This window comes from Moschus berezovskii, chromosome 22, assembly GCF_049115385.1.
Source record: "Moschus berezovskii isolate FMDL1 chromosome 22, NW_MosBer_1.0, whole genome shotgun sequence".
Lineage (NCBI taxonomy): Eukaryota > Metazoa > Chordata > Mammalia > Artiodactyla > Moschidae > Moschus > Moschus berezovskii.
This window is the reverse complement of record NC_142481.1, coordinates 12,239,696-12,265,973: the sequence shown is the minus strand read 5'-3', so window position 1 is coordinate 12,265,973 and position 26,278 is coordinate 12,239,696. Positions and strand designations below refer to the sequence as shown.

The following is a 26,278-nucleotide window of genomic DNA, read 5'->3' as shown; positions in this document are numbered from 1 at the left end:
TGAGTGACTTCACTTTCACTTTTCACTTTTACACATTGGAGAAGGAAATGGCAACCCACTCCAGTGTTCTTGCCTGGAGAATCCCAGGGACAGGGGAGCCTGGTGGGCTTCCGTCTATGGGGTCACACAGAGTCGGACACAACTGAAATGACTTAGCAGCAGCAGCAGACAGAGCCTTTAGGTGGTCCCAGCCCTGCTGCCTGCAAGAAGAGTTGCCTGATCCCTGCCTTTTATGGGTAGATTCTGTGCTTAGGTTAGGCTCTGGGCTGCAGAGATCAATAGGCGTGGCCCCTACTTTATAAGTGTACACTCTAACTAACCAAAAGAAGATAGTAACGTGGTTTTCAAGATGTGTGGTATCGTGGGCTGAGATCACTGCTTCCATCACTAACATCACTAATAGTGAATAACATCACTAATGTTTATTCTTCCCTCATTTTCTTCTAAGTGCTCTGCACATGGATTAACTCCCTGATTGCCGACAACAGCCCTGGGAGGTAGGTATTGTTACAAGTCCCCTTTCATGGTGAAGAATCGGAGGCACAGAGAACACACACAGCTTGCCTAAGGTCTCACAGTAGGGACTCGAGCAGGCACTCCAGCACGGCTGGTCTGGCTCTAGGACAGGTGCTCTGAAGTGATACAGCTTCTAGTATAAGTCATCTGAAGACCACAGAGCTCTGTGACTTCACATTCACATGCCTTTGGGTCCACTTGCCCACCCCTTTGCCTGGAAGACTCTTTCTTACTGACTCCGGTCAAGGGGAACTCCGTTGACATCTTGTCTGACTCCTGTGTATCCCGCGGCGGTCAGTGTCCTCAGAGCTTGACTAGCACTTTGCGTATGTTTCGTTAAACTACTTCATGGTCTGTTTGCTGGGATATCTGACTCTTTGTGTTGTAAGCTTCTGGAGAGGAAGTTCTTTTTTATTTTGGAAACTTTCAAAAATAGTTGGGAAAATGAAAGCAATAGTAGAGTGACTCTACCTGCACTTATCATGTGACTCCAGCAGTGATCATTCTGTGGCCAGTCTTGCAGCATCGGTACTTCCTCTCCAGCCTAGATTTGTTTGTTTGTTTTATTTTTGGCTTTGCTGGGTCTTTGCTGCTGTGTGCCCGTGTTGTCTAGTTGTGGTGGGCAGGAGCTACTCTTCATTGGGGTGCATGGGCTTCTCACTGAGGTGGCTTCTCTTGTCACAGAGCACAGGTTGTAGGCGCACAGCCTTCAGTGGTAGCAGCATGCAGGCTCAGTAGGTGAGGCTGCGCTAGAGCACAGGCACAGTAATTGTGGTGTGTGGGCTTAGTTGCCCCTCGGCATGGGGGAGTCTTCCTGGACCAGGGATCGAACCCGTGATCCCTGCATTGGCAGACAGATTCTTAACCACTGGACCACCAGGGAAGTCCCAACCTGCATTGTTTAGAAGCAAATCCCAGGTATCACGTCACTGCCTCTGTAAATATTTCATTTGTGTTACTCACATAGAAGGGGTCTTTAAAAAATGTAAGCCTAGTATCATTGTCCCACTAAAAAATTATACTTCATTCCTTGGAAGGAAAGTTATGACCAACCTTGATAGTATATTAAAAAGCAGAGACATTACTTTGCCAACCAAGGTCCGTCTAGTCAAGGCAATGGTTTTTCCCGTGGTCATGTATGGATGTGAGAGTTGGACTGTGAAGAAAGCTGATCGCCGAAGAATCGATGCTTTTGAACTGTGGTGTTGGAGAAGACTCTTGAGAGTCCCTTATACTGCAAGGAGATCCAACCAGTCCATTCTAAAGGAGATCAATCCTGGATGTTCATTGGAGGGACTGATGCTAAAGCTGAAACTCCAATACTTTGGCCACCTCATGCGACGAGTTGACTCACTGGAAAAGACTCTGATGCTGGGAAAGGTTGGGGGCGAGAGGAGAAGGGGACGACGGAGAATGAGATGGCTGGATGGCATCACCGACTCTGTGGACATGAGTTTGAGTGTACTCCGGGAGTTGGTGATGGACAGGGAGGCCTGGCGTGCTGTGATTCATGGGGTCGCGGAGAGTCGGACACGACTGAGCGACTGAACTGAATTGAACTGAACTGAAGTATCATAAAGTATTCAATGTTTGAATTTTAGCAATTTTCTCACAATTTTTCCCTTCCCGTCTCATTCTTCTATATTCTTTCATTTCCTCTATATCTCCCCTCCCTTTTTTTTAGTAGACTTTTTTGAATAAAGATGCAAATAAGGGCTTTATTTTATAATCGTCACATTGTTCTCAGCAAGTGGCTTAGTGCTTGTCATATAGTAAATCCTCAGTAAATGATGCTGAATGAATGAGTCATCAGAAGTCTATAACAAATCCTGGTTGAATTAGTGCAGTCTTACTGTCGCTCTTGGTTGGTTTATCGGGATGGCTTTTGGTTTCTGATGACTTTAGCTAGGAGTTAACTTCGGTGCTAGCTACTCTGAGTGCCTGCGACCATTACTGAAGGTCTGAGGGCAATGCATGCACCTGTGACTCAGATTTACAGGTAAGCAGGGAAGGGGCCTTGCTTTCTCATCTCTGTTTTTTGTCTTCAGTGTCTTATAATAATATCAACTTGACTGTGGACCAAACACATTTGGCTTTTTTTGTTGTTTCTGTAGCACAGAGACCCTGAAGGAGCTCGCTGAGAACAAGAACAGCTTCCGTACGGTGCTGTCGTAGGCAGCATTCTAGGATGGAACCTCAGGACTTACTCGTAATCCCTGGACTGAGAATATGTGATGAGTAACCATGTGGGTGATTGTGTTACAGTACATGGCAAAAGGGATTTTGCGGATCTACTGTAAGTAGGGTCACTCATCAGTTTACTTTGAGTTTAACAAAAAGAGATGTGATCTAAGTGGGCTTAATGTAATCACAGGAGCACTTTAAAAGCAGACTGTTGTTTTTTTTTAGCTGGGCTCAGAAAAGAAATCAGTGAGATTAGAAGTATAAGAGGGACTGGATTTAAGGAATGTTCTCTGAGTTATACTTCTCTGAGTCACTGAGATAGAGGGAGCCTCATGCCTAGGACCTGAGAAGGTCTTCTAGGAGCTGAGAGTGTTTGTACCATGAAAATGCAGAGTTGCCTTATGGCCTCAGAACTGGCTGTTCCTAAGCTGATGTGACTTCTAGCTGAAGGTGGCAGGTGGTGGGAGGGTGGGGGCCCACGATTAAGACATAAGGATTTCGCTTTCCTCAGTCTGTGGTCCAGACCCCAGGGCATTAGACCGAGGTGGTGGTGGGGCGGGGTGGGGGGATTGAGGGGAGGCCTCAGTGCACTTCTGAAGATTTCTGCCAGTTCACGAGACCTGAGTTTTGCCCAGGAGTGTCTCCCAGGTGTGTGTCTAGGCAGCAGGCTCCAGAGGCAGGAGGGGCTGAGGCCCACAGCACCCAGAGCACAGAGGCAGGGAAAGTCTCACCATAGGAGATGCCCGCATCCATAACAGAGGCAGGAGGGGGAAGGAGGCAGGATGAGGAAAGGGCTCCTGGAAGCTCGGCCATCTCATGGCTGCCTGGCTTGTGTGGCCTCGGAGGGGCCATGTCTCCGGGGACTCTTACATGACTAGGAGGGGTGTGAGGACCTGTGCCAAACTGAGGGGGACTGAGATCACCTCTCATATTTCAGAAGGTAGGGATTCCCTGGTTGGTCAGGGCATGTGGTGGAACAAACCAGCTCTCACTCAGTCCCAATCTGGCCTTTGGGCACCCAGATATTTCTGAAGGCTCTGGAAATGTAAGAAGGACTGATGGTTATTGTTGTGTGTTATAACCTCCCACCTTTCCATGGTTGTAGCTTTCTCTGGGTACCAGATCTGACAGGTATGAATATGTGCCTCTCAGGTGTCTTGGGGTGGGGATTTACTGATGGAAAGCCCTCTGAATTCACTGCCCCTTTGCATAGAGGAAACACTTCACACCGGCTCCCAGTAGGGATGTGAATTCAATCCCAATTCTGAGAAATCATCTTCCTCCACAGTAGGGCACGGATCTTCCCTGCCCTACCAGGGAATCCCGGGTTTCCAAATGAATCTCTACCTCTAGAATTTTTAGTGTCCCAGCCTCAGTTTGGGATAAGTCATTACACCCTGCCTAGCCATATAAGATTCCCTGGAGACACAGTCCCGGGAGAGACACTCACCATATTTCTATATATAAACAGTGAACAGTATGAAAAGGAAAATTTCAAAATTTCATGCACAACAGCATCAATAAGAATAAAATACTCAGGAATTAACTTAACCAGGTAAGTGACAGACTTGTGCGCAGAAAACCTAAAAAAACATTTTTTTAAAGGAGAATACATAGTAAAAGAAATTAAAGACGACATAAATAAGTGGAAAAATATTCTGTACTAGGAGACTTGATATTTTTAGATGGCAATATTAATGAAAATGTAGTGGATGTATGTGGGTATATATGGATACCCATATATATGAATACCCATATATATGGATATATATCCACATATATATATATATATATATATATATATATATATATATATAGATGTATATGTATATGAGTCCCTGCCCAGGAACTGAACCTGGTTAGCTAACATCCACTGGATCATTGAAAAAGCACGAGAGTTCCAGAAAAACATCTATTTCTGCTTTATTGATTATGCCAAAGCCTTTGATTGTGTGGATCACAATAAACTAGAAAATTCTGAAAGAGATGGGAATACCAGACCACCTGACCTGCCTCTTGAGAAACCTGTATGCAGGTCAGGAAGCAACAGTTAGAACTGGACATGGAACAACAGACTAGTTCCAAATAGGAAAAGGAGTACGTCAAGGCTGTATATTGTTGCTCTGCTTATTTAACTTATATGCAGAGTACATCATGAGGAACTCTTGGCTGGAGGAAGCACAAGCTGGAATCAAGATTGCCGGGAGAAATATCAATAACCTCAGATATGCAGATGATACAACCCTTATGGCAGAAAGTGGAGAGGAACTCAAAAACCTCTTGATGAAAGTGAAAGAGAAGAGTGAAAAAGTTGGCTTAAAGCTCAACATTCAGAAAACTAAGATCATAGCATCAGGTCCCATCACTTCATGGCAAATAGATGGGGAAACAGTGGAAACAGTGGCTGACTTTATTTTTCTGGGCTCCAAAATCACTGCGGATGGTGAGTGCATCCATGAAATTAAAAGACTCTTGCTCCTTGGAAGGAAAGTTATGACCAACCTAGACAGCATATTAAAAAGCAGAGACATTACTTTGCCAACAAAGGTCCGTCTAGTCAAGGTTAGTTTTTCCAGTGGTCATGTATGGATGTGAGATCTGGACTATAAAGAAAGCTGAGTGCAGAAGAATTGATGCTTTTGAACTGTGGTGTTGGAGAAGACTCTTGAGAGTCCCTTATACTGCAAGGAGATCCAACCAGTCCATCCTAAAGGAGATCCGTCCTGGGTGTTCATTGGAGGGACTGATGTTGAAGCTGAAACTCCAATACTTTGTCCACCTGATGCGGAGAGCTGACTCATTTGAAAAGACCCTGATGCTGGGAGGGATTGGGGGCAGGAGAAGAAGGGGATGACAGAGAAAGAGATGGCTGGATGGCATCACCGACTCGATGGACATGAGTTTGAGTGAACTCCGGGAGTTGGTGATGGACAGGGAGGCCTGGCGTGCTGCGGTTCATGGGGTCGCAAAGAGTTGGACACAACTGAGTGACTGAACTGAACTGAACTGAGCTGAGCCTGAATGAAAACCAGGAATCCTAGTAGTGAGGCCACCAGGGGCTAGAGGCAAAGTTCCCCTGACTTTACCCCCCACAGAAAGCAAGAATATTTCAAGGAGGCAAAAACTAAAAACAATAACAAGCTTTATTAAAGACACAGCATAATACGTGGGAGAGCACACAGAGAGGCAGTTTGTTTGTTTAAGATAGAAGCAAGGCGGAAATACACTCCCAGAGAGGAATGCGGGTGTCCTGAATGAGAAGCACAGTTAAGACATGATTTAATGGAAAAAAATAAATAAGAGTGACTTGGAATTTCAAAAGGAAACCACAAATTCCGCTAACCATGACATTTCAAGCACATTTAGTAAACTCAGTAAAGGTGTAAAAGGCTATTTTTTTTTTTTTTTTTTGCCCAAACCAGAGAGATATTTTTTGTTCTTCTGCCAAGGTGGGTGTCTTGGGTCTCAGTCACTCCAGGGCCCACGCAGCCCAAGTCACGCAGGCCTCTGTATTCTGTCTTTAGACAAGATGTGTTGAAAATCTATTTGAATAAAAGAAGTTCATAAATATGAAAAAAAAAAGACATGATTTAAATCAGTCATACGGATGGTCCTTCTGGGTCTTTGTTTACCTTTGGCCAGTTATATAACTTCTTTTCCACCTCAGACCTGTCCTAGGATCCTCCCCAAGTCACATGGGTAACTTTTTGCTGAGATGGCTCCCACCACAGAGGCATGTCCATACATATTATGGGGTGATGCCCCCTCCTCCCTTTTTGACCCCCAAGGAGCATTCCTACACATGTACATACAGGGAAGTTTTCCTTGACCTCAGGAGTGGTCTTTACTTCAGCAGAGCTCAGCTCCAGCCACTCGCTCTATCCTCAGAGTGTCTGGGTGAGAACAAAGCTTCAATTTTACTCCACTGGACAGATAGTTCGGATCAGGGGCCCATCCGTCTCCTACATCAACCTTGGTAAAAGCAATTTTAGAGGAAGAAGAGAAGGAAAGAAAGCATCAAGGAGTGAGTGAAAGGTGAAAAAATAGAAGGAAAAAAAATTGTGGGCTTCTCTGGTGGTCCAGTGGTTAACAATCTGCCTGCCAACACAGGGAACAGGACTTTGATCCCTGGTTTGGGAAGATCCTCAAGGCCGCCCCTCCTGACCTTGAACGCGGAGTAGCTCCTCTCGGCCCTCCTGCGCCCGCGCAGCCACTGCCTGTTGGACGTGGGGTAGCTCCTCTCGGCCGCTGGCCCTGGCCTCAGGCGTTGGGTAGCTCCTCACGGCCGCACCTCTTTGCGGGGTTCGTTGCGCCGCGGATGGCGTCTCTCGCGTCGCGTCTGCGCCGCCGGGGCCCGGGGGCGGCGTCTCTCAAGAGGAGAGTGAAAAGGTTGGCTTGAAGCTCAACATTCAGAAAAAAAGATCGTGGCATCTGGTCCCATCACTTCATGGGAAATAGATGGAAAAACAGTGGAAACAGTGTCAGACTTTATTTTTTTGGGCTCCAAAATCACTGCAGATGCTGATTGAAGCCATGAAATTAAAAGACGCTTGCTCCTTGGAAGGAAAGTTATGACCAACCTTGATAGTATATTAAAAAGCAGAGACATTACTTTGCCAACCAAGGTCCGTCTAGTCAAGGCTATGGTTTTTCCCGTGGTCATGTATGGATGTGAGAGTTGGACTGTGAAGAAAGCTGATCGCCGAAGAATCGATGCTTTTGAACTGTGGTGTTGGAGAAGACTCTTGAGAGTCCCTTATACTGCAAGGAGATCCAACCAGTCCATTCTAAAGGAGATCAATCCTGGATGTTCATTGGAGGGACTGATGCTAAAGCTGAAACTCCAATACTTTGGCCATCTCATGCGACGAGTTGACTCACTGGAAAAGACTCTGATGCTGGGAAAGGTTGGGGACGGGAGGAGAAGGGGACGACGGAGAATGAGATGGCTGGATGGCATCACCGACTCTGTGGACATGAGTTTGAGTGTACTCCGGGAGTTGGTGATGGACAGGGAGGCCTGGCGTGCTGTGATTCATGGGGTCGCGGAGAGTCGGACACGACTGAGCGACTGAACTGAACTTGGGAAGATCCCACATGCCTCGGCACAACTAGGTCCATGGGCCACAACTGCTGAGCCAGCACTCTAGAGCCCATGCTCTGCAACTAGACAAGCCATTGCGATAAGCCTGTGCACTGCAGTGAAGAGCAGCCCCCTGCTCTCTGCTACAAGAGAAAGCCACAAGCAAGAAGACCCAGGGCAGCCAAAAAAATAAGTGTCCAGGGACTTCCCTGGTGGTCCAGTGGTTAAGAATCTGCCTTCTAATGCGGGAAACACAGGTTGATCCCTGGTCAGGGAACTAAGATCCCACATGTGGTGGAACAATGAAGCCCTCGCGCCATGGCTAAGACCTGACACAGCCAAATGAAATAAACAAGTAAATTAAAAAAAAAATGTGTCCAGATAGTTGAAGATGCTTGACCCAGAAGGGAAGAAGCAGTGAACGGGATGGAAGATCAAGGAAGTGTTTTTTTCATCAGATTGCTTTAGAGGAAGTGGGGTGTGGGGGACAAAGCAGATGCAGAGGGGGAAGTTGAAGGCTGGCAGGGTACAGACAGTAACCCCGTGAAACCGTGAACCCACATCTCTGGATGTGAATGTCCACTTGCTGCTGCTGCTGCTGAGTCGCTTCAGTCGTGTCCGACTCTGTACGACCCCATAGACGGCAGCCCACCAGGCTCTGCCATCCCTGGGATTCTCCAGGCAAGAATACTGGAGTGGGTTGCCATTTCCTTCTCCAGTGCATGAAAGTGAAAAGTGAAAGTGAAGTTGCTCAGTTGTGTCCGACTCTTCGCGACCCCATGGACTACAGCCTACCAGGCTCCTCCGTCCATGGGGTTTTCCAGGCAAGAGTACTGGAGTGGGGTGCCATGGCGAATGACTGTTTTAGATTCTTTAAAGTTCGAGTTCGCAGTGTAGAGAGAACTGGGGTTTAGGGTCAGGGTTAGTTAGGGCTTAGCCTGGTCAGGATCAGGAACCGATTGTGGGAAGATGTTGATAGTCAGAACGTGGGCTTGACCTGGGGTCAGAGTTAAGAATCGGTCTGGTTCTGGGATCAGATTAGAGGCTGAGGTCCAAAAGAGAGAGGCTGGTCCTTAGAGGCCACAAACCTGAACCTCATTCTGTCTCTAGTACTTTCCCTCCTTCTCCATTCTGTAGCGAATTTTCTTCTGGTTTTATTTTTCATTTCTCTCCCTCCCCTTCTTTCTCTTTTTCTTAATCCCTCTTCTTTCTCCTCCACCTTTGCAACTCAAACTGGAAGAATGTAAACAGCTTGAAAAGTTGATTCTTTGCTAACTGAAATTGACTTTAGTCCCAACAGGAACAATTTAGAAACCAAAGGAGCATTAGTTGGTTCAAGGCTCTAAATTCCAATACTTGTTTTTTAATCTACTGTTGATTTTTTGTAATGAATCAGGAACTGCTGATTGATTTTTTTTTTTTTTTTTAGACTAGAACAAAACAAGCTTTATTCAGTGACAAAGAATGGAGAAGCTGGAACCGGTTCACAAATTAACTTCTCTGAAATTAATTTTTAAAATCTTGTAACCTTGTTTCTGGAGAAGGCAATGGCAAGCCACTCCAGTGTTCTTGCCTGGAGAATCCCAGGGACGGGGGAGCCTGGTGAGCTTCCGTCTATGGGGTCACACAGAGTCGGACATGACTGAAGTGACTTAGCAGCAGCAGTAGCAGCAGCAGCAACCTTGTTTCACAAATATCCTTGGGCAAAAGCCTTAACTTTCTGTAAGAGGAAATAGACTTGGCTAATCCTCAACAGGTTCTGAAAAAGTAAAATTGCAAGTTGATAAATGCAGATACATTTTAATATCAAATAGTAGGGATAGTAAGCCGTCGGCCATATAGGAAGTAGCCATAAATTAGAAAAAAGAACAAACCATTTAAACCACAAAAGAGTTATACTAGAAATCTCCCCCCAGGAAATATTAAAATGTTCTTCTAAGTAACTCCTGGGTGATTGTATTCAGAAAATAATGACTGTAAGAATGTTTCTGTTTCAAACCGTATTTAACAACATGGAACATCTTACAGAGTCTAATAAGAGAATCACAGTGCAGAACTCCTTGTTTTGGAGAAAATTCATGCCTTCTTCTGAAGATTGCAAGACATTTGGAAAGGGGCTTTAGGCTTGTTGTTACTGTTGTTTAGTCACTAAGTCATATCTGTTTCTTTTAAGACCCCAGGATTGTAGCCTGCCAGGCTCCCCTATCCATGGGATTTCCCAGGTAAGAATGCTAGAGCTGGTTGCCATTTCCTTTTCCAGGGGATCTTCCTGACCCAGGAATTAAACCTGCATCTCCTACACTGGCAGGCAGATTCTTTACCAGTGAGCCATCTAGGCTTATTACTGGGTCCCAGTGGAGGCTGAATGCCTGGTACACTGAAAATGCCAATCCCAGTATGAAGGTATTAGGAGCTGGGGTCCTTGGGAGGTCATTAGATCATGAGGGTGGAACGCTAATGATGGGATTAGTGCCCATATTCGTCAAAATTCTCCAGAGAAACAGAATCAATAGGGTATAAACAGATATATTTGTGTGTGTGTATTAGTCACTCAGTTGTGTCAACTCTCTGTGACTCCATGGACTGTAGCCCACCAGGCTCCTCTGTCCATGGAATTTCCCAGGCAAGAATACTGGAATTGGGTAGCAATTACCTTCTCCAGGGGGTCTTCCAGACCCAGAGATCAAACCTGGGCTCCTGCATTGCAGGTGGGTCTTACCATCTGAGCTACCAGGGAAGCCCAAACAGATATATAGAAACATATGTAGATTTATTATGAAGAATTGGTTCATGCAATTATGGAAGCTAGGAAGTCCCAGGATCTACTGTCTATGAGCTGGAGGCCCAGAAAATTTGGCAGTACAGTTGAAACTTCAAGACTGTTAACTAGGGGAACAAGTAGTCTAAGTCCCAGTTTAAGGTAGAAGCCCTGAAATAAGAAGGCCCGATAAGACTGAAGGCGGGAGAAGGGGATGACAGAGGATGAGATGGTTGGATGGCATCACCGACACGATGGACATGAGTTTGAGTAAACTTTGGGAGTTGGTGATGAACAGGGAGGCCTGGCGCGCTGCAGTGCATGGGGTTGCAAAGTGTCAGGCACAACTGAGCGACTGAACTGAACTGAACTGATGTCCCAGGGCAGGATACAGTGATGTCTCAGCTCAAGCAGAGAGCAAATTCTTCCTTCTGCTACCTATTTGTTCTACTCAGGCCCTCAACGAACTAGAAGAAGCCCACTTGCTTCTACAGGGCCATCTTTATTCAACTTTAAAAGACACTTGCTCCTTGGAAGAAAAGCTATGACAAACCTAGACAGCAAAATTAAAAAGCAGAGACATCACTGTGCCCACAAATCAAAACTATGGTTTTTCCAGCAGTCATGTAAGGATGTGAGAGTTGGACCATAAATAAGATTGAGCGCTGAAGAACTGATACTTCGAACTGTGTGTTGGAGAAGACCCTTGAGAGCCCCTTGGACAGCAAGGAGATCGAACCAGTCAATCCTAAGGGAAATCAATCCTGAACATTCATTGGAAGGACTGATGCTGAAGCTGAAGCTCCAATACTTTGGCCACCTGATGAGAAGAGCCGACTAATTAGAAAAAACCCTGGAACTGGGAAAGATTGAAGGCAGGAGGAGAAGGGGACAATGGAGGACAAGATGGTTGGATGGAATCACCAACTCAATGGACATGAGTTTGAGCAAGCTACAGGAGATGGTGAAGGACAGGGAAGCCTAGTGTGCTGCAGTCCATGGGGTCGCAAAAAGTTGGACATGACTTAGTGACTGAACGACAACAAAAATCTTTATTCAGTACACCAATTCAAATGCTGTTGTCTCCTGGAAACACCCTTACAGAAACACCCCAAAATCATGTTTTACCAGCTATCTGGGCACCCCTTGGATGTGGCGAGTTGAACACTAATTACCACAGTGCACTTTTATGAGGAAGGCAGAGCTAGTTGACTCTCCTCCAGCCATGTGAGGATGCAATGAGAAATCTACCATGTGCAGTCCGGAAAAGGGCCCTTGCCAGAACCTGATCACATTAGCACCCTGAGCACTTCCAGCCCCCCAAACTGTGAGAAATGGTTCTATTCTTTTTAAAAAAAATTGATTTATTTAATTTTCGCTTCGCTGGGTCTTCATTGCTGCAGGTGGGCTTTCTCTAGTTGCTGTGAACCAGGGCTACTCATTGTTACAGGGGGCAGGCTTCTCACTGAAGTGAATTCTCTTGTGCAGCACAGGCTCTAGGGGCACAGGCTTCGGTAGTTGTGGCAACATGGCCTTAGTTTGCCTCACAGCATGTGGGATCTTCCTGGTCCAGGGATTGAACCCCTGTCCCCTGCACTGGCAGGTGGATTCTTAATCACGGGACCACCAGGGAAGTCCTCCCATGAAATATTGTTTCCAACTAGAGGATGTATTTTGAGGCAAAGGAACTGAGGCAATTAACTCCCACCCACGGAGCTCACTGACCTTCCAGGTGCCCCACTCCACAGACACAGTTGGTTTATCAGAAGGGTCGAATGGCGATGATGGCTTTTGAAGGCACCAGGTAGAGAAGGCACCTTGCCATCCAACAGGAGATGCTCTAGGTCTCAGACGGGCCAGTCTACCGTGTCACCTCCCCTAGAGCCAGAACGCAGGGGTCCATGACACAGGGTGGGGTCAGGGAGTGTCCCCTCCCATCAGTACACACGACACCCCACTTAAAGGATTCTTGCTCCTGGTCTCTGTGACCTTGGGCTTGATGAGGGTGAGAAACCCAATCAGAGCTCTAATCAACCAGAAGCCAGGGCTGCCCCCATGCTGTTTTGTGTTCCTCGTGCTGCTGAAACAAGCGGCGGAGAAGACGGCCAGAGGGAACGTGGCCAGCAGGGGCAGGCTGGTTTGCTGGGTCAAGGAGGACTACGTTTGGAAGCCAGGGGATGCGTTGTGGGTAATATTTACTTGCCGGAGGCCCTAGTCAGCAGAAAGTGGCCAAAAGCCAATAGAGACGAGACTATTGAACACTTACTTCCCTTAAGAATGAAGATTTGTGTCCCAACGATGTCCAGAGGAGGTGCTGGCAGGTGGTCAGAGAACGTAGAAGGGGTGGTAGAAGGCGGCTCTCATCACCACCAGCGACAGTCAGGGCCTTTGCAGCTCCGTGACAGGTTTCCCCCATTTCCCTCTCACTGTGGTTCATGAAGAACTGGTCATCTGAAGCTGTGGGCGTGTGACCCCTTGTCATTAGCACAAGATGATTCTGTAAGTAACAGATGGGAATAACAGTCCTGTATTGAGGACTCTGCTCTTCATCTGGACAAAGGCAAGGGGTGGATTGTGCTGTTTCCTTCTTCACATTCACTCTTCCCCCTTCTCCCCCTGCCCTGTGCTGTGGGGACTGTTAGTGGGATCTCCCACCTTCCAGCTGGGTTTAGTCAATGGGGAGCCGCAGCAGGAGACCAGAGGGAGGACGCTGAGTGAAGCTGGGGTATTAATTCCCCAGCTCCCTCCCTGTAGTGTCACTGTTGGCTGTGTGAATTTTTCAGCCTGAAGTTGGAGCTCCTGTCAAATAGCCACCTCCAGAGAGGGTTCTCTCTGAGTCTCAGCAACCCCTCCGTGTTGCAGTAAAACAGCAATAGACACACAGCGGTATCAGAACCAGGAAACTGCTCTAACCCTTGTGTCTCCACAACAGTCTCATGCTTTTGCCAATTGTCTCATTTAAAATCTCTTTTCAAGTTAGGCAGGTGGAATGGGTCCCCTTTGAGCTGGAGCCCTGACTGCTAGGGAGAATTTATATTGGTTGTAGTATACCTTCACCTCCGAGGTCATGGTCATGGGCACGTACTTTGGGCGGCAGCACCCTGGGACTTCCCTGGTGGCTCAGTGGTAAATCTTCTCTGTCAGTGCAGGAGATGTGGGTTCGATCCCTGATCCGGGAAGATTCCACATGCCTCGAAGCAACTAAGCCTGTGTGCCGCAACTATCGAGTCTATGCTCTAGAGACTGGGAACTGCAATTCTTGAGTCCACGGGCCCCAACTGCTGAACCTGTGCACCCGAGCACCCGTGCTCCGCAACAAGAGAAGCCACCGGACTGAGAAGCTGGTGCTCCGCCATGAAGAGTAGCCCCTGCTCCCCGCAACTGGAGAAAAGCCTGTGCACCCATGAACTCCCAAAATATATAAATAAAAGATTTATATATTTTTGACACAGCCAAAAATATAAATAAAATTATTTTTTAAATTCTTAAAACAATAAACTTGCACACGCAAAGAAAAATAAAACCTATGCGGATGTTGAAATAAACATGTAATTGCAACTTTCGTATTCATTTCTTTGCTGCTGCTGTTCTCAGTCTTTTCTGTTTCCCTTCTCTCTCTCACGCATTCACATCTGGTTTCTGCAGTCACGGATAGACACCTCCTGTTCTTCCCTGTCTCTTCCTACCCAGCATGCTAGAGCTGGTTTGCACAGGTTTGCAAAAGCCAATTGTTAAATATTTAGGAATTTTTCGAGTTGGTTGTTAAAATGATTGGTAGCTTAAAACCAGACAGGATAAGAGAATTGACACCACAGAAATAGGCTGATGTTATGATGCTGTTTTTCTGAAAAGCTGATCTTCTAGCACACCACTCTTCCATCTATTTCTGGCAAAGACGCTTTGCTTTGCCAAGGCATATCCTAATTCTTTGATAGATGTTCGGTCTCTGCCACCACCTGTCCCCTCCCACCGCCCGCCATTCCTCACCAACCTCCCTCCTGTGTGGTGGGAAAGCGGAGGTTCAAGGACCTGTGTTGTGCTGAGAGTGGAAAGAACAGAAAAAGAGGAAGCAGGAAGGGAGTTCATGAAAAAGAGAATAAAAAGGACAGCAGTGTAGGAAGGTGGCGCTAGTGGTAAAGAACCCGGCTGTCAGTGCGGGAGACCTAAGAGACACGGGTTCAATCCCTGGGTCGGGAAGATCCCCTGGAGGAGGGCATGGCAACCCACTCCAGTATTCTTGCCTGGAGAATCCCACGGACAGAGGAGCCTGGTGGGCTACAGTCCGTGGGGTCACAAAGGGTCAGACACGACTGAGAGACTCACAGGCACACAGCAAGGAAAGAGAAGGAAAAGAGAAGCGGGACTCCATGGGGGGCAGGGGTTCGGGTGGGAAGAGCATAAGGACCAGGCAAGACTCACCACAGAGTGTCCTCACAGGCAGTTGGGTCATTTCCCCATCTCGGGCCAGAAGGTGGGCAAGCTGCTTGGAGATGAGGAAACCGCCTTCTCAGACTAGCCTGAAACCGGGTGGGGGTGGGGACCCACAGGGCTGGGCTCTGCAGGAAAGAGGGCTGGGGACCTGGACCCGTGAGGTCTAGGGGCTAGGACGCCTCAGTTTCTAACTGTTGAGAGGGGCTGCGGGCCCAGAGTCTTGGGTCAGAGAGGGAGTTGGGGGGGCTGAATCCTGGGTCTGAGGGAGGAGGGGCTGGGGAGCTGGACCCCTGGGTCTAGGGAAGGAAGGAGGACACAGGTTCCTCCCCCCACCCCACCCCACCCTGTCCTCGCCCTGGATCCTCACCCTACCCCACCCACCACTTTTAAGCTATGGAGACTCAGAGGGAGGCCCAGGCCTCATTTAGCAAGACCCTGTCCTCCCCACCCTTTCCTGGACTACCTTGGGTGTGACAAGATATAAAAGTGCTGTTTCCTGGGAGAAAGAGAGGGAGCCAGCATTCCCGCCACCCAGACCATGAGCCCTGCCCTGCTGCTGGCCCTGCTGGGCATCACCCTCGCCCTGCCCCGTGAGTGAGAGACCCGGCCAGGGAGGGGATCCACCTGGAGGCTGAGCTCAGGTGGATTTGCTCCTCCCATTTCAGGAGCGAGGGCCCTGAACTGCTACTGGGGGACAGTGGAGACCGTGAGGAATGTATCGGAACAGCCCTTCCAGTGGAAGACTTCCCAGCAGAACTGTGGGGAAGGTTTGGGCTGCCAGGAAACGGTCCTGATCACCCAGAACGGTGAGACGGGCCCCGCTCCTGACTTGCAGCCTCTCCCTTGGAGAGACGCCCCTATCACCCCACCCTCCAGTCCTACCTGCGTTCTGTGTACAAACTCAGAAGACCGCTCCCCGAAATACCAGGAGCGGCGCCCACCTGAGCCGCCCAGGGGCCTCCTCTGCACCCTTCTGGATGCACGCCCTCCCTCTAGGACCCTGGAGCCCTGACCCCACCCTGGCCTGCTTCTCTCTCCGTACAGAACCCTTCCTATACCTGGTGCTCATCAAGGGCTGCACCCAGGCAGCCAATCAGGAGGCCCGCGTCACCAAGCACAGGGCAGGCCCCGGCCTGTCCATCATTTCCTACACCCGGGTATGCCGGGAGAATCTGTGCAACGATCTCTCCACCAGATTCCCTCTCTGGATCCCGCTCCCACCCACAGGTGCCAGAGATCGGGGGAGAAAGGGACTGCCCGGAGGAGGGGGGCAATGGGGTTGAGGGGGTTGGGGTGAGCACACAGGCAAGGTTCTTTTAGAATCCCTCCCTGCCTCCCCTCAGCCCGGTCCAGCCTCCCCAGCACAGCTTCTTCTAACAGTCCCTTAGCAGCACACTGGACTGATGTTCCCTCCTGTTCGACCACCCACCTCTGACTGCGACTCTGGCCCTAACTTGCTGCCCACTCCTTTTTTTCCCGTGGGGTTTCAGCATCTCCTCTTCCGAAATGAAATTGACCTGTGGCTTCCCATTGTCCTCTTCTGTCTGAGATCATCAATCAGATTTCGCTCTGCCCTTTGCGTTTCTCTACTCTTGGGCATCGCTGGTGGACATGGGCATCTCATCTTCTTCCACAGCTCTGCTGGGTCCTCCCAGGTCACCCCTCCCCTCCCCTTACTAGGCAGCCCTCCCCAGATCTCATCCTCCCTCCCCACCTTGGTCTCACTCTAGTCACGGGTCCTAATGCCCTGCTCCGCAGACCTTCCTGAGAGGAGCCCAGGGAGACTAAGGGAGCTGATTCTCGGGAGTCGTGCCAAGCCGAGGAGGGTGGAGGGGAGGCGCCCGGCCTGCATTCAGAGCCCCTATTCCTCCCTCCCTTTGCCTCCCACCTCTCCAGTCCCGGGCTCTGTGCGGTGTCCAGTCTGCTTGTCTACAGAAGGCTGTCTGTCGGCCCCAGAGATGACCTGCCCGGCCGAGAGCTCACACTGCTACAATGGGGTCCTCCACCTCACTGCTGGTGAGCCCGGGAGGTGCCATCGGGGCCAGGTTGGGGGAGGCTGGGGTGGGGGGTAGTTGTGGGGCTGAGGATCAAGATCTGAGTCTCTTGGGGAGGAAAGGGAGGTGAGGATGGGGACCCTGAGGAGGGCGGGCCTGGCTTCCCCCTGAGTGTTGGCTGGTCCCAGGAACAGTGTCTCTGCCTTCTCCCGCTTTCCAGAGGGCAGCTCCACCAGACTCAACATCCAAGGATGCATTTCTCAAGCAGGCTGCAACCTGCTGAACGGGACCCAGAAAATCGGGCTCATCAGCCTGCAGGAGACTTGCGATCCTAAAGATGGATGTCACGGCAACAAGACCAAGTGCCAGGGGCGGAAGTTCCGGGGTATGATAACCCTCCGAAAGGCAGGCATCCAAACATATCCCACCAAAATCAGCATTACAGGTCATCCAGATGTTACTACTCACTCAGGCAGGTGTGATGGGAGGGATTCTCCCAGTAGGCACTTCGGGCGAGGATGCCAGGAAACAGAGAAGGTACGTGGCCCAGGGAACAGATCTATAGGACAGGTGTTTTAAATGATGTTGAGCCTGGCTTAGTTAGGACAGCCTGTCCGGTGGGAGAGGAGCAAGGGAGCTAGGAGGAAGGTCAGAGGCAAAGAGGGTGGGCCACTTCGAATGCCACTCTATCCATTGGCTGCAGGAGTGCCTGCTGGTTTCCCTGCTGGGGGTGACTAGCTGCTTCTATTTCTCCACCTCCCTGACCTTGGGGTCTCTGGCTTCCCCTTGACCCCCGACCCCACTCTGGCATCCCACCCTTGCCCAACCCCCACGCCTGGTACCGGAGGCCCCAGAAGCCCTGCTGCAGAGAAAAAGGGATCAGAAAGATGTCAAGGGTGCTTCAGGTGTGACAGGGAAAGTAAGAGCCAAACGAGGACCCGGGGAGGGTTCCCACTCACCCGTGGAAACCCGGTCCAGGCGGAACTCTGGTGGACGAGAGCGGCCTGGAATGTCTTGATGTCAGGGAGCAGCATGAAGAGAGGGGTGGGGCGAGAAGGGAAGTGGGGTCTGGAGAAAGTGGGAGGAGGGTCCTCCCTGACCAAGCTTCAGGCAGAGAATTGAGTGAGTTCAGCAAACATTCCTGTTTGGATCTCTGGCTGGACTGGGAGCTTTGAGGACAGAACCCACATGTCCCTGACACCAAGGTTTTCAGCCTCAGGCACCACAGGGCTGGGTAAGGATGGGTTCCCCAGGATGTTTGCTGACAGGAGTTCATACAGCATTCCAAGGTCTCCTGTGGAGACCCCAGAGGACTCAGACCCTGGCCCTGCCCTAAAGGGCCTCTGGGACTGGGAACAGAGACATCACAGACACAGGTAGCCACGAGGCTGTCATGAAAGGGGCCTGAGGGAGCTCAGAGGATGAAGATACTGATGTTCTGGGAGGGGAGATCAGGGAAGACTTCACAGAGGAGGTGACCTAGGACCCATGTCTTAATGATGAGCTGCAGTTCATTCATAGAAGAGGAAAAGGGCACAAACAGGCAGAGGAAACAGTATGGGCAAAGGCTGGGAGGTGGGGGCAGCCCGCTGTTTTCAAGAAGGCTCCCTGGGCTCTGCCTGAGGAGGGCTCATGGCGAGGATGAGGTACAGCTGGGAGCGGTGAGCAATGACAAGTTTTCCAGGCGGACAAGGTGCTTGTGGGTGGTGAAGGCAGAGCCCTTCCAAGCAGACGGAACGTCCTGCTGTGTCTTGGGAATGGATGTTGGCGGGGGAGCCAAGAGGTAGGTGGGGGCCCCGGTGGTGGGTCAGATATCTTCCTAACCAGACTGATGGGGCTGGCCTTTCTGCTAAAGGCAGGGGAGCCATGATCAAGGAGGGACAGAGTCTGAATCTTTTTTTTTAAATTAATGCTCGTTTACTGATTTGGCCTTCATCTCTGGAACTAGCAGGAATATTAGATAACATAATCCAGCAAACATTCAGAAACAAATCAAACACATGCCACATGCACCACACATCACAATGCACACAACACCCAATACACACGAGAGACACAACCACACACACTCTGCTGTGTACACACCACACACTACATACCACACACGTGTTTTCTTACCTCTCACATACCACACAACACCACATGCCACACCCAGCACACACCCAACACACAACACACACACAGCACAGATATGCGGGACACGCACCACGATACCCTCATACAACAAACACACACCACTTACATCACCAACACACTCGATCACTATACACACACCCCACACATCACACCCGCCCACCGCACACATTTCACACATCGCCATTCTGCCCCACGCCCTCCACAGGCCCACTGCACGTTCACACACCTCACACATGTCCCACACACGTGTGCTGCCCAAACCACACACATAAAACACAGCCATTACGCCACAAATGGATATTCCTCATACATGTCCCTAGTTTGTTGGCTTTCAGCGTCAGAGCCAGATCTTTTTTAAAAAACTGTTTATTTATTGACTGATACATGTGGCTGCCCTGGGTCTTAGCTGAGACACGTGAACTCTTAGTTGTGGCTTGTGAGTCTAGTCCCCAACCAGGGATTGAACCCGGGCCCCCTGCGATAGGAGTGTGGCGTCTTAGCCACTGGACCAAAAAAGGGAAGCCCCCAGCTAGAGTGGAGCAAGATGTCAGGGAGTAAGTGGAAAACAGAAGGACATCCCAGGGACAGAGATCAGCTCCTGGAAAGGCATGGGGCAGGAGAGGACTGGGTGCAAAATGGGCCACCGCAGGAGCCCAAACTGAAGAATAACCAAAGATCTAGGATTTTAACAGCCTGACTGTCCCCCTAAGGAACTGGATCGTGGTTCCAGCTAGAGTAGTGGGTCGGCCCAGCCCAGGAGAGCGCAACTGTTAAGAGCTTAGCGTCTGAACAGGGGTTTCAGTCTGGGCTCTGCAGGATTACCACTGCTTTTAGAGCCTCTTTGACCAAGTTCAGGGAGAAGGAGACTCTCACTGATGGTCAGAGGTGGCAGAGCATATACAAAGGCCCTGGGGCAAGCATGTGCCTCCATGTGTGGTTCAAAGAAGACTCCAGAAGTCAGTGGGACTCCAGCAGAGTGATCAAGCGGGAGCAGAGCAGGACAGGAAGACAGTGCAGAGGAGGGAGGGCACCTCAGGTAGAGCCTTTGGGGCCATTTTAAGGACTTAGAATTTTATTCTAAATGGGCTGAGGATCTACTGGAGTTTTCTGAGCAAAGGATTGATGTGAATCAACCTTTCTTTTATGGGAATCGTTCTGAATGCCTGGTGGAGAATAGAGTAAAGGGGAAATGGGCATGGGGGAGGGGACCCTCCAGGGAGACTCAGGAAGAAGCAGGTGAGAGCCAAGGGGTCTTAGACCCTGGTGGAAGTCATGGAGGAGGTGAGAAGTGGTCAGGTTTGGGAGGGATTTTGCAGCTTCAGCTGACAGGATTTCCTGATGGGTGCAACACGGGGTGTAAGAGAGGAGGGATTGTCGAGAATAACAGCAATGTCTTCAACTTGAGCAACTGCAAGAAAGGAGGTGCCATTGGCCAAGACGGGAAAGACGGGGATAGGCAGAGTGGGAACCAGGCTGGGAGGAAGGCTGCGGGAGCCATGAAGTGTCTGTGAAGTGGGGGAATGAGTGATCCTCCTTCATGGGGGCCGTTGTGAAAGTTAACACATTTGTGGGTTACTTGCACAGTCAGCCCCGGGGTTTCTGCGTCAGGAGACACATCCCAGCTGATCGTGTGATGGTCTCAAGAGATGGTCTAATGGTTTTCAAACTATACTGCCGAGGGTTCCAGGGACTGAGGTGGCCCAGGATGATCATCAGTCCTCCTCTTCCCCATCACTTCCTGCAAGGAGCCGGAATAATGCCTGAGTTCCCAGCCTAGCTCTTAACTCACTCGCGGTGGGACAGTGGGCAACCTGCTTTCAAAACTCCTCTGTTTCTCACCTTGAAAATCGGGGTGATGATGATGACAACCTGCTTGGGGTAGGGGATGCCTGGAGGAAATGCAATCCAGGTGAGGTGAGCTTCTGGGGAGGGTTCATCCTTGGAAACTGATCACGGCATCTGGGCAACTTTTAAATGTTCATTGCACACAAGGCATTTGAGTATTTCTGTTTGGAACATAGAATTGCTCAGTGAAGACATATATGATGTCAGGCTACATTTCTCTTTATCCAGATGAGGACCTTGAGGCCCAGAGAGGAAAGTAGAAATTGACTTAGGCTAAGGAAGAGCCATCTGTCTCCATCACAGCTGACAGAGCAGCTGTCCTCGGGGAGGGGGGGTGGGGGGGCATTGAGAAAGGCCCCTGTAGTGTGTTTGAGCAGAAACAGGGTAAAGAATGAGAATGGGGCTCAGACTTCCAAAATGAAAGAAATGAAAGTGTTAGTCACTCAGTTATGTCTGATTCTTTTGCAACCCATGGACTGTAGCCAGGTTCCTCTCTCCATGGGATTCTCCAGGCAAGAATACTGGAGTGGGTGGCCATTCTCTTCTCCAGGGGATCCTCCTGACCCAGGGATTGAATTCAGATCTCCCACATTGCAGGCAGATTGTTTATCATCTGAGCCACCAGGGAAGCCCTGAAGGCCCCTTCTAAATCTGAGGTTGAGGGACCCAGTGGCCTGACGGGCTTGCAGGGTAGCTCAAGAATGTGAGCATCTTCCCAAGCATAGGACCAGGAAGGAAGACACCCAGCAGGTCCCTGGCTTCCACAGACCCTGGTGATTCTTTCTCTGCAGCTGTTCTGACCTGTCATCGGGGGACCATGCTGAAGATGTCTCCAAACCTGAGCCAGGACCCTGTCGAGTGGTCCACAACTGGGGAGCAGCAGTGTAACCCTGGGGAGGTGTGTCAGGAGACCCTTCTGCTCATAGATGTAGGTGCGTGGGCTGCGCAAGAGGGCAAGACCCCTGCATGGGGTCCTGTGTCTCCCTGCCTTGGGTTTTTTAAAAATTAATTTATTTATTGTAATTGGAGAAGGAAATGGCAACCCACTCCAGTATTCTTGCCTGGAGAATCCCAGGGATGGGGGAGCCTGGTGGGCTGCCATCTGTGGGGTCGCACAGAGTCGGACACGACTGAAGCGACTTAGCAGCAGCAGTGGTTTTGCCATACATTGACATGAATCAGCCATGGGTGTACCTGTGTTCCCCATCCTGAACCCCCCTCTCACCTCCCTCCCCATCCCATCCCTCAGGATCATCCCAGTGCACAAGCCCTGTCTCATGCATCAAACCTGGACTGGCGATCTGTTTCACATATGATAATATACATGTTTCAGTGCCATTCTCTCAAATCATCCCACCTTCACCTTCTCTCACAGAGTCCAAGTCTGTTCTTTATATCTGTGTCTCTTTTGCTGTCTTGTATACAGGGTTATCGTTACCGTCTTTCTAAATTCCATATATATGCGTTAGTATACTCTATTGGTGTTTTTCTTTCTGACTTACTTCACTCTGTTTAATAGGCTCCAGTTTCATCCACCTCATTAGAACTGATTCAAATGCATTATTTTTAATAGCTGAGTAATATTGTGTATATGTACCACAGCTTTCTTATCCATTTGTCTGCCGATGGCCATCTAGATTGTTTCCATGTCCTGGCTATTATAAACAGCACTGCAATGAACATTGGCGGAACACGTGTCTCTTTCAATTCTAGTTTCCTCAGTGTGTATGCCCAGCAGTGGGATTGCTGGGTCATATCCTGACTTGGATTTAAAAAAATACTTATCTGTTTATTTTTGGCTGCTCTGGATCTTCGTTGCTGCGTGGGCTTTTCTCTGGTTGCAGAGAGTGGGGGCTACTCTCTAGTTGCCGTGCGCCAGCTTCTCGTTGCTCTCTTGTTGGGGAGCACAGACTCTAGGGCGTGCGGGCTTCAGTAGTTGCAGCTCACGGGCTTGGTCGCCCTGTGGCTTGTGGGACCCTCCTGGACCAGGGATTGAACCGGTGTCCCCTGCAGTGCAAGGAATCCTCCTGAAGTGGTTAAGGAATTTTAACCACTGGAGCACCAGGGAAGCCCCCTGCCCTAGATTCTGTGCACTAAATTTCCTGCCACCGTCCCTTCAGGCTTGCAGTTCTAAACCCAATTCTTCCTCTATCTGTGCCTTGGTTTCCCCTTCTGAAAACTGGGACGAGATGATGGCAGTAATAGTAACCTACTTCACAGGGTGGTCACTAGGATATAGCCGGCAGTCCAGGCAAAGGGCTGAGAACAGAGCCGGCACAGAGAAAGCTCTTGCTCAGTCACTTCAGTCGTGTCCGGCTCTTAACTCATTTCATTCAAAGTCTAAGGAACTGCTGTTATGTGTCAGGCACTGTTTGAGGTGCAATAGATCCCATTACATTTGCCTTCTTGTAGCTTTACAGGCCAGTGGGGAAGCTGCAGGCAAAACAAAACAAAAGAGTAAGATGCCATGTGTGAAGATAAGAGCTGTGGACAGAAGTCCAGCAGGGACGGGAGATCGGGAGAATGATGTGAAGATTGCAATTTGTGCTCTGAAGGCTCCCTGTCAACTAAAACACCCCCAAACCTAAAAGTTGAGAGTTATTTATTCGGTGGGAATGTTATACACATTTGCAGCAAGCGGCAGGTAATCTGAATAGGAAAGATTACTGTTAATTAAGAGAAGACTAAATCTCTCACATGAAGAGATTGCACAATCTTCTGTCTTCTATGGGAGGACGCAAATGTCCAGACTTGCTGAAGCCATTTCCTTCATACGTGCCGCTGTTGTTCAGTCGCTCAGCTGTGTCTGACTCTTTGCAACCCCATGAACTGCAGCCAGCACACCAGGCTTCCCTGTCCTTCACCATCTCCCGGAGCCTGCTCAGACCCATGTCCATCGAGCCGGTGACGCCGTCCAGCCCTCTCACGCTCTGTCACCTCCTCCTCCTGCCCTCAATCTTCCCCAGCATCAGTCTTTTCTAGTGAGTCTGCTCTTCGTGTCAGGTGGCCAGAGTGTTGGAGCTTCATATGCATCCAGCTATCTGGGGCCAGTCCTGCTTTCTTCATTGTTCACAAACTAATTTCTTGTTTATCATAAGAGATGGCAAATGTGGTGGATGGCTGCCTCTTTCTCTCTCTCTCTCTCTCTCACACACACACACCCAGCTCCTCAGTGCTTTTGCGGGGGAGGAAGTAGCTGCTGGCTTCCAAATACATGGCTTTGTTTCACGAGGGCTCAGAAATCTGCATTACACACACAGAGCTCCTGCTGGCTTCCAAAAACCTGGCTTTGTTTCATCTGGGCTCATAAATTTGCATTTGAAAAAGGCGTGTTGACTGGTAGGGCATAGAGCAGAAAACATTTCGTTTCCCATGGGAAAGTCAGAGGACGTTCTACTCCGAAGGTGACATTTGAGCCAGAAATGAGAAGCGGCAGAGCTGGGAGAGGACCCCGACTCTGGCCCCAGGCTTCCCTGTGCTCTCTACAGGACCTGTGCCCCGGTCATCGTCACGTACCTGTCCCCTGCCTGACGAGCCCCTGACTCTGCCGCCCTTGGAGCCTCCCCTCCCGCCACCCAGCTTTCTCTCTCTCACCCCTCAGGACCCAGGTCGATCCTGGTGGGGAGCAAAGGCTGCAGCCAGGTCAGGACCCGGGCTACCTCCATCCACTCGAGGCCCCCCGGGGTGCTGGTCGCTTCCTATGCCCGGGTCTGTTCCTCCGACTACTGCAACTCGGCCGCCAGCAGCAGCATCCTGGTCAATGCCCTCCCTCGTCCAGGTGTGTGATACCAGCGGGCTGGGTGGGGCCCGGGGTAGGGAGAGACGGGGCCCCAGAGACACATCTCGGGTCTCAAGGAGGGTGGCCGCGGCTAAGCGCAGGGCTGTGTGTTCCCAACCTTCTCTCTGCTCCCCAGCCGCCCCGGCCCCAGGACACCTGCAATGTCCCATCTGTCTGGTCCTTGGATCCTGCTCACAAAGCTCTAACGTTTTGACGTGTCCTAACGGCACCAGTCACTGTTACAAGGGTCAGATTTTTCTCTCGGGAGGTGAGTGCTGAAGGTCAGGTCCCAAGGAAGAAGGGGCTGGGGGCCTGGATTCACGGGGTCCAGAGGTGGGAGAGTGCTTGAGACCCTGATGTTGTGGTCCTTGGCGCGGGTTGGAAAAGAATTTCCAGACATGAAGCAGAATGAGAGGAGAATCAAGTTTAATAGAGTGGGAAAACTAAACAGTGGACTGGTTCAAGGGAGAGCCAAACCCTTTCACAGGCTAGTAGCCAATTTTTACAGCCTCAAGACAGAGAAAATTCCTACTGGAATGGTGGCATTAGGTGATTGGTTAGGATGCTATAGGGTGGGTAATAGGGTGGGTATTTTACCTAATACCAGGTCAGGGAACTGGTCGGTTTAGATCCAGAGGGTCATGGCAACGGTTGCTATGGGGTTTGGTCAGTTCCAGAGATTGTTATCCTGTGACCTTGGTACAGGGCTCCACACCTGGCTCACGACTTTGGGGGTGGAGGGGCTTGGGGACCCAGATTTTCTAGGTCTGAGGGAGGAGGGGACTAAGAGCCTGGTCTCTTGGTCTAAGGTGGAGTAGGGGAAGGTCTAGGATTAATAGGGTCTAGGAACTTTAAATGGCAACCCACTCCAGTGTTCTTGCCTGGAGAATCCCAGGGATGGGGAAGCCTGGTGGGCTTTCGTCTATGGGGTCACACAGAGTCCGACACGACTGAAGTGACTTAACAGCAGCAGCAGCAGCAGGAACTTAAGCATGAGGAGCGTTGAACCCTCTCTGACTCTATCTTCACTCTCTAGGTGGGGTGACCTCCCCAGTGGGCATCCAGGGCTGCATGGCCCACCCTTCCAGCACCTTGTTGAGCCATACGCGGAGTATCGGGGTCTTCAACGTGATTGAGGCCCGTGAGGGTGGCACTGAGGTGGATCGACTTCTCATCTCAAGTGGAGCTGTCCCTGGCCCTTCCCTGGCTTGGGTGGTGGGTCTGGGGCTGTCCCTAGCCCTTTGGTGTGGGACACCCTCCTTGCTGACCCTATTCTCCCATGATCCTTAGCTCCTGCTGACCCCCCACGCCCAACCTCTCCCTCTGACCTCATAACTCAACAGCCTTGGACACTGAATCACGTCCCAGTCCTCATCACCACCCCCTCCACCACCACACACACACACACACACACACACACTATCTGACCTGGTGACAGCATATGAAAGGGCCTGGGAACAGCTGAACTGATCCTCTGGGAGGGTGGACATTCAACCAGTGGCCACCTGTGTGTGATAATAAAGACACTGTCCTTTCCCCACATGCAGGGGTTT

The 26,278-nt window shown here is 50.1% G+C and overlaps 1 protein-coding gene and 2 long non-coding RNA genes across 8 annotated transcripts in view; 2 read left to right on the top strand and 1 right to left on the bottom strand.

The window, feature by feature from the left end:
* Positions 1-14,081, top strand: part of LOC129546750 (uncharacterized) — a 20,722-nt gene extending 6,641 nt beyond the window's left edge. The window contains exons 2-4 of one of the 3 annotated variants that reach the window (XR_008683932.2): positions 449-497; positions 9,957-10,005; positions 13,686-14,081. This is a non-coding gene — a long non-coding RNA (uncharacterized LOC129546750). Of the gene's footprint in view, positions 1-448; positions 498-7,791; positions 8,465-9,956; positions 10,006-13,685 lie in introns of those variants that run through there. The other 2 variants (XR_016035845.1, XR_016035844.1) reach the window with 2 other exon arrangements.
* LOC129546751 (uncharacterized) overlaps positions 1-16,000 on the bottom strand; it is a 22,695-nt gene extending 6,695 nt beyond the window's left edge. For 2 of the 4 annotated variants that reach the window (XR_008683934.2, XR_008683935.2), the window contains exons 1-3: positions 15,855-16,000; positions 14,961-15,021; positions 12,808-13,038 (exon numbers count right to left, since the gene is read on the bottom strand). This is a non-coding gene — a long non-coding RNA (uncharacterized LOC129546751). Of the gene's footprint in view, positions 1-6,250; positions 6,673-12,266; positions 13,039-14,960; positions 15,059-15,854 lie in introns of those variants that run through there. The other 2 variants (XR_016035842.1, XR_016035841.1) reach the window with 2 other exon arrangements.
* Positions 15,417-26,278, top strand: CD177 (CD177 molecule). The gene is made up of 9 exons (XM_055412023.2): positions 15,417-15,562; positions 15,638-15,778; positions 16,017-16,199; positions 16,869-16,988; positions 17,187-17,351; positions 21,739-21,879; positions 24,549-24,725; positions 24,862-24,993; positions 25,762-26,278. The coding sequence occupies exons 1-9, from the start codon at positions 15,511-15,513 to the stop codon at positions 26,013-26,015; spliced, it is 1,365 nt and encodes a 454-aa protein (XP_055267998.2). The 5' UTR covers positions 15,417-15,510; the 3' UTR covers positions 26,016-26,278.

Bases quoted from the DNA above. Each gene is read 5' to 3' on its own strand.
- CD177 (XM_055412023.2), top strand. From the start codon at position 15,511: ATGAGCCCTGCCCTGCTGCTGGCCCTGCTGGGCATCACCCTCGCCCTG. The intron at 16,989-17,186 runs GTGAGCCCGGGA...CCCGCTTTCCAG, and splicing joins GGTCCTCCACCTCACTGCTG to AGGGCAGCTCCACCAGACTC. The intron at 24,726-24,861 runs GTGTGTGATACC...TCTGCTCCCCAG, and splicing joins CAATGCCCTCCCTCGTCCAG to CCGCCCCGGCCCCAGGACAC.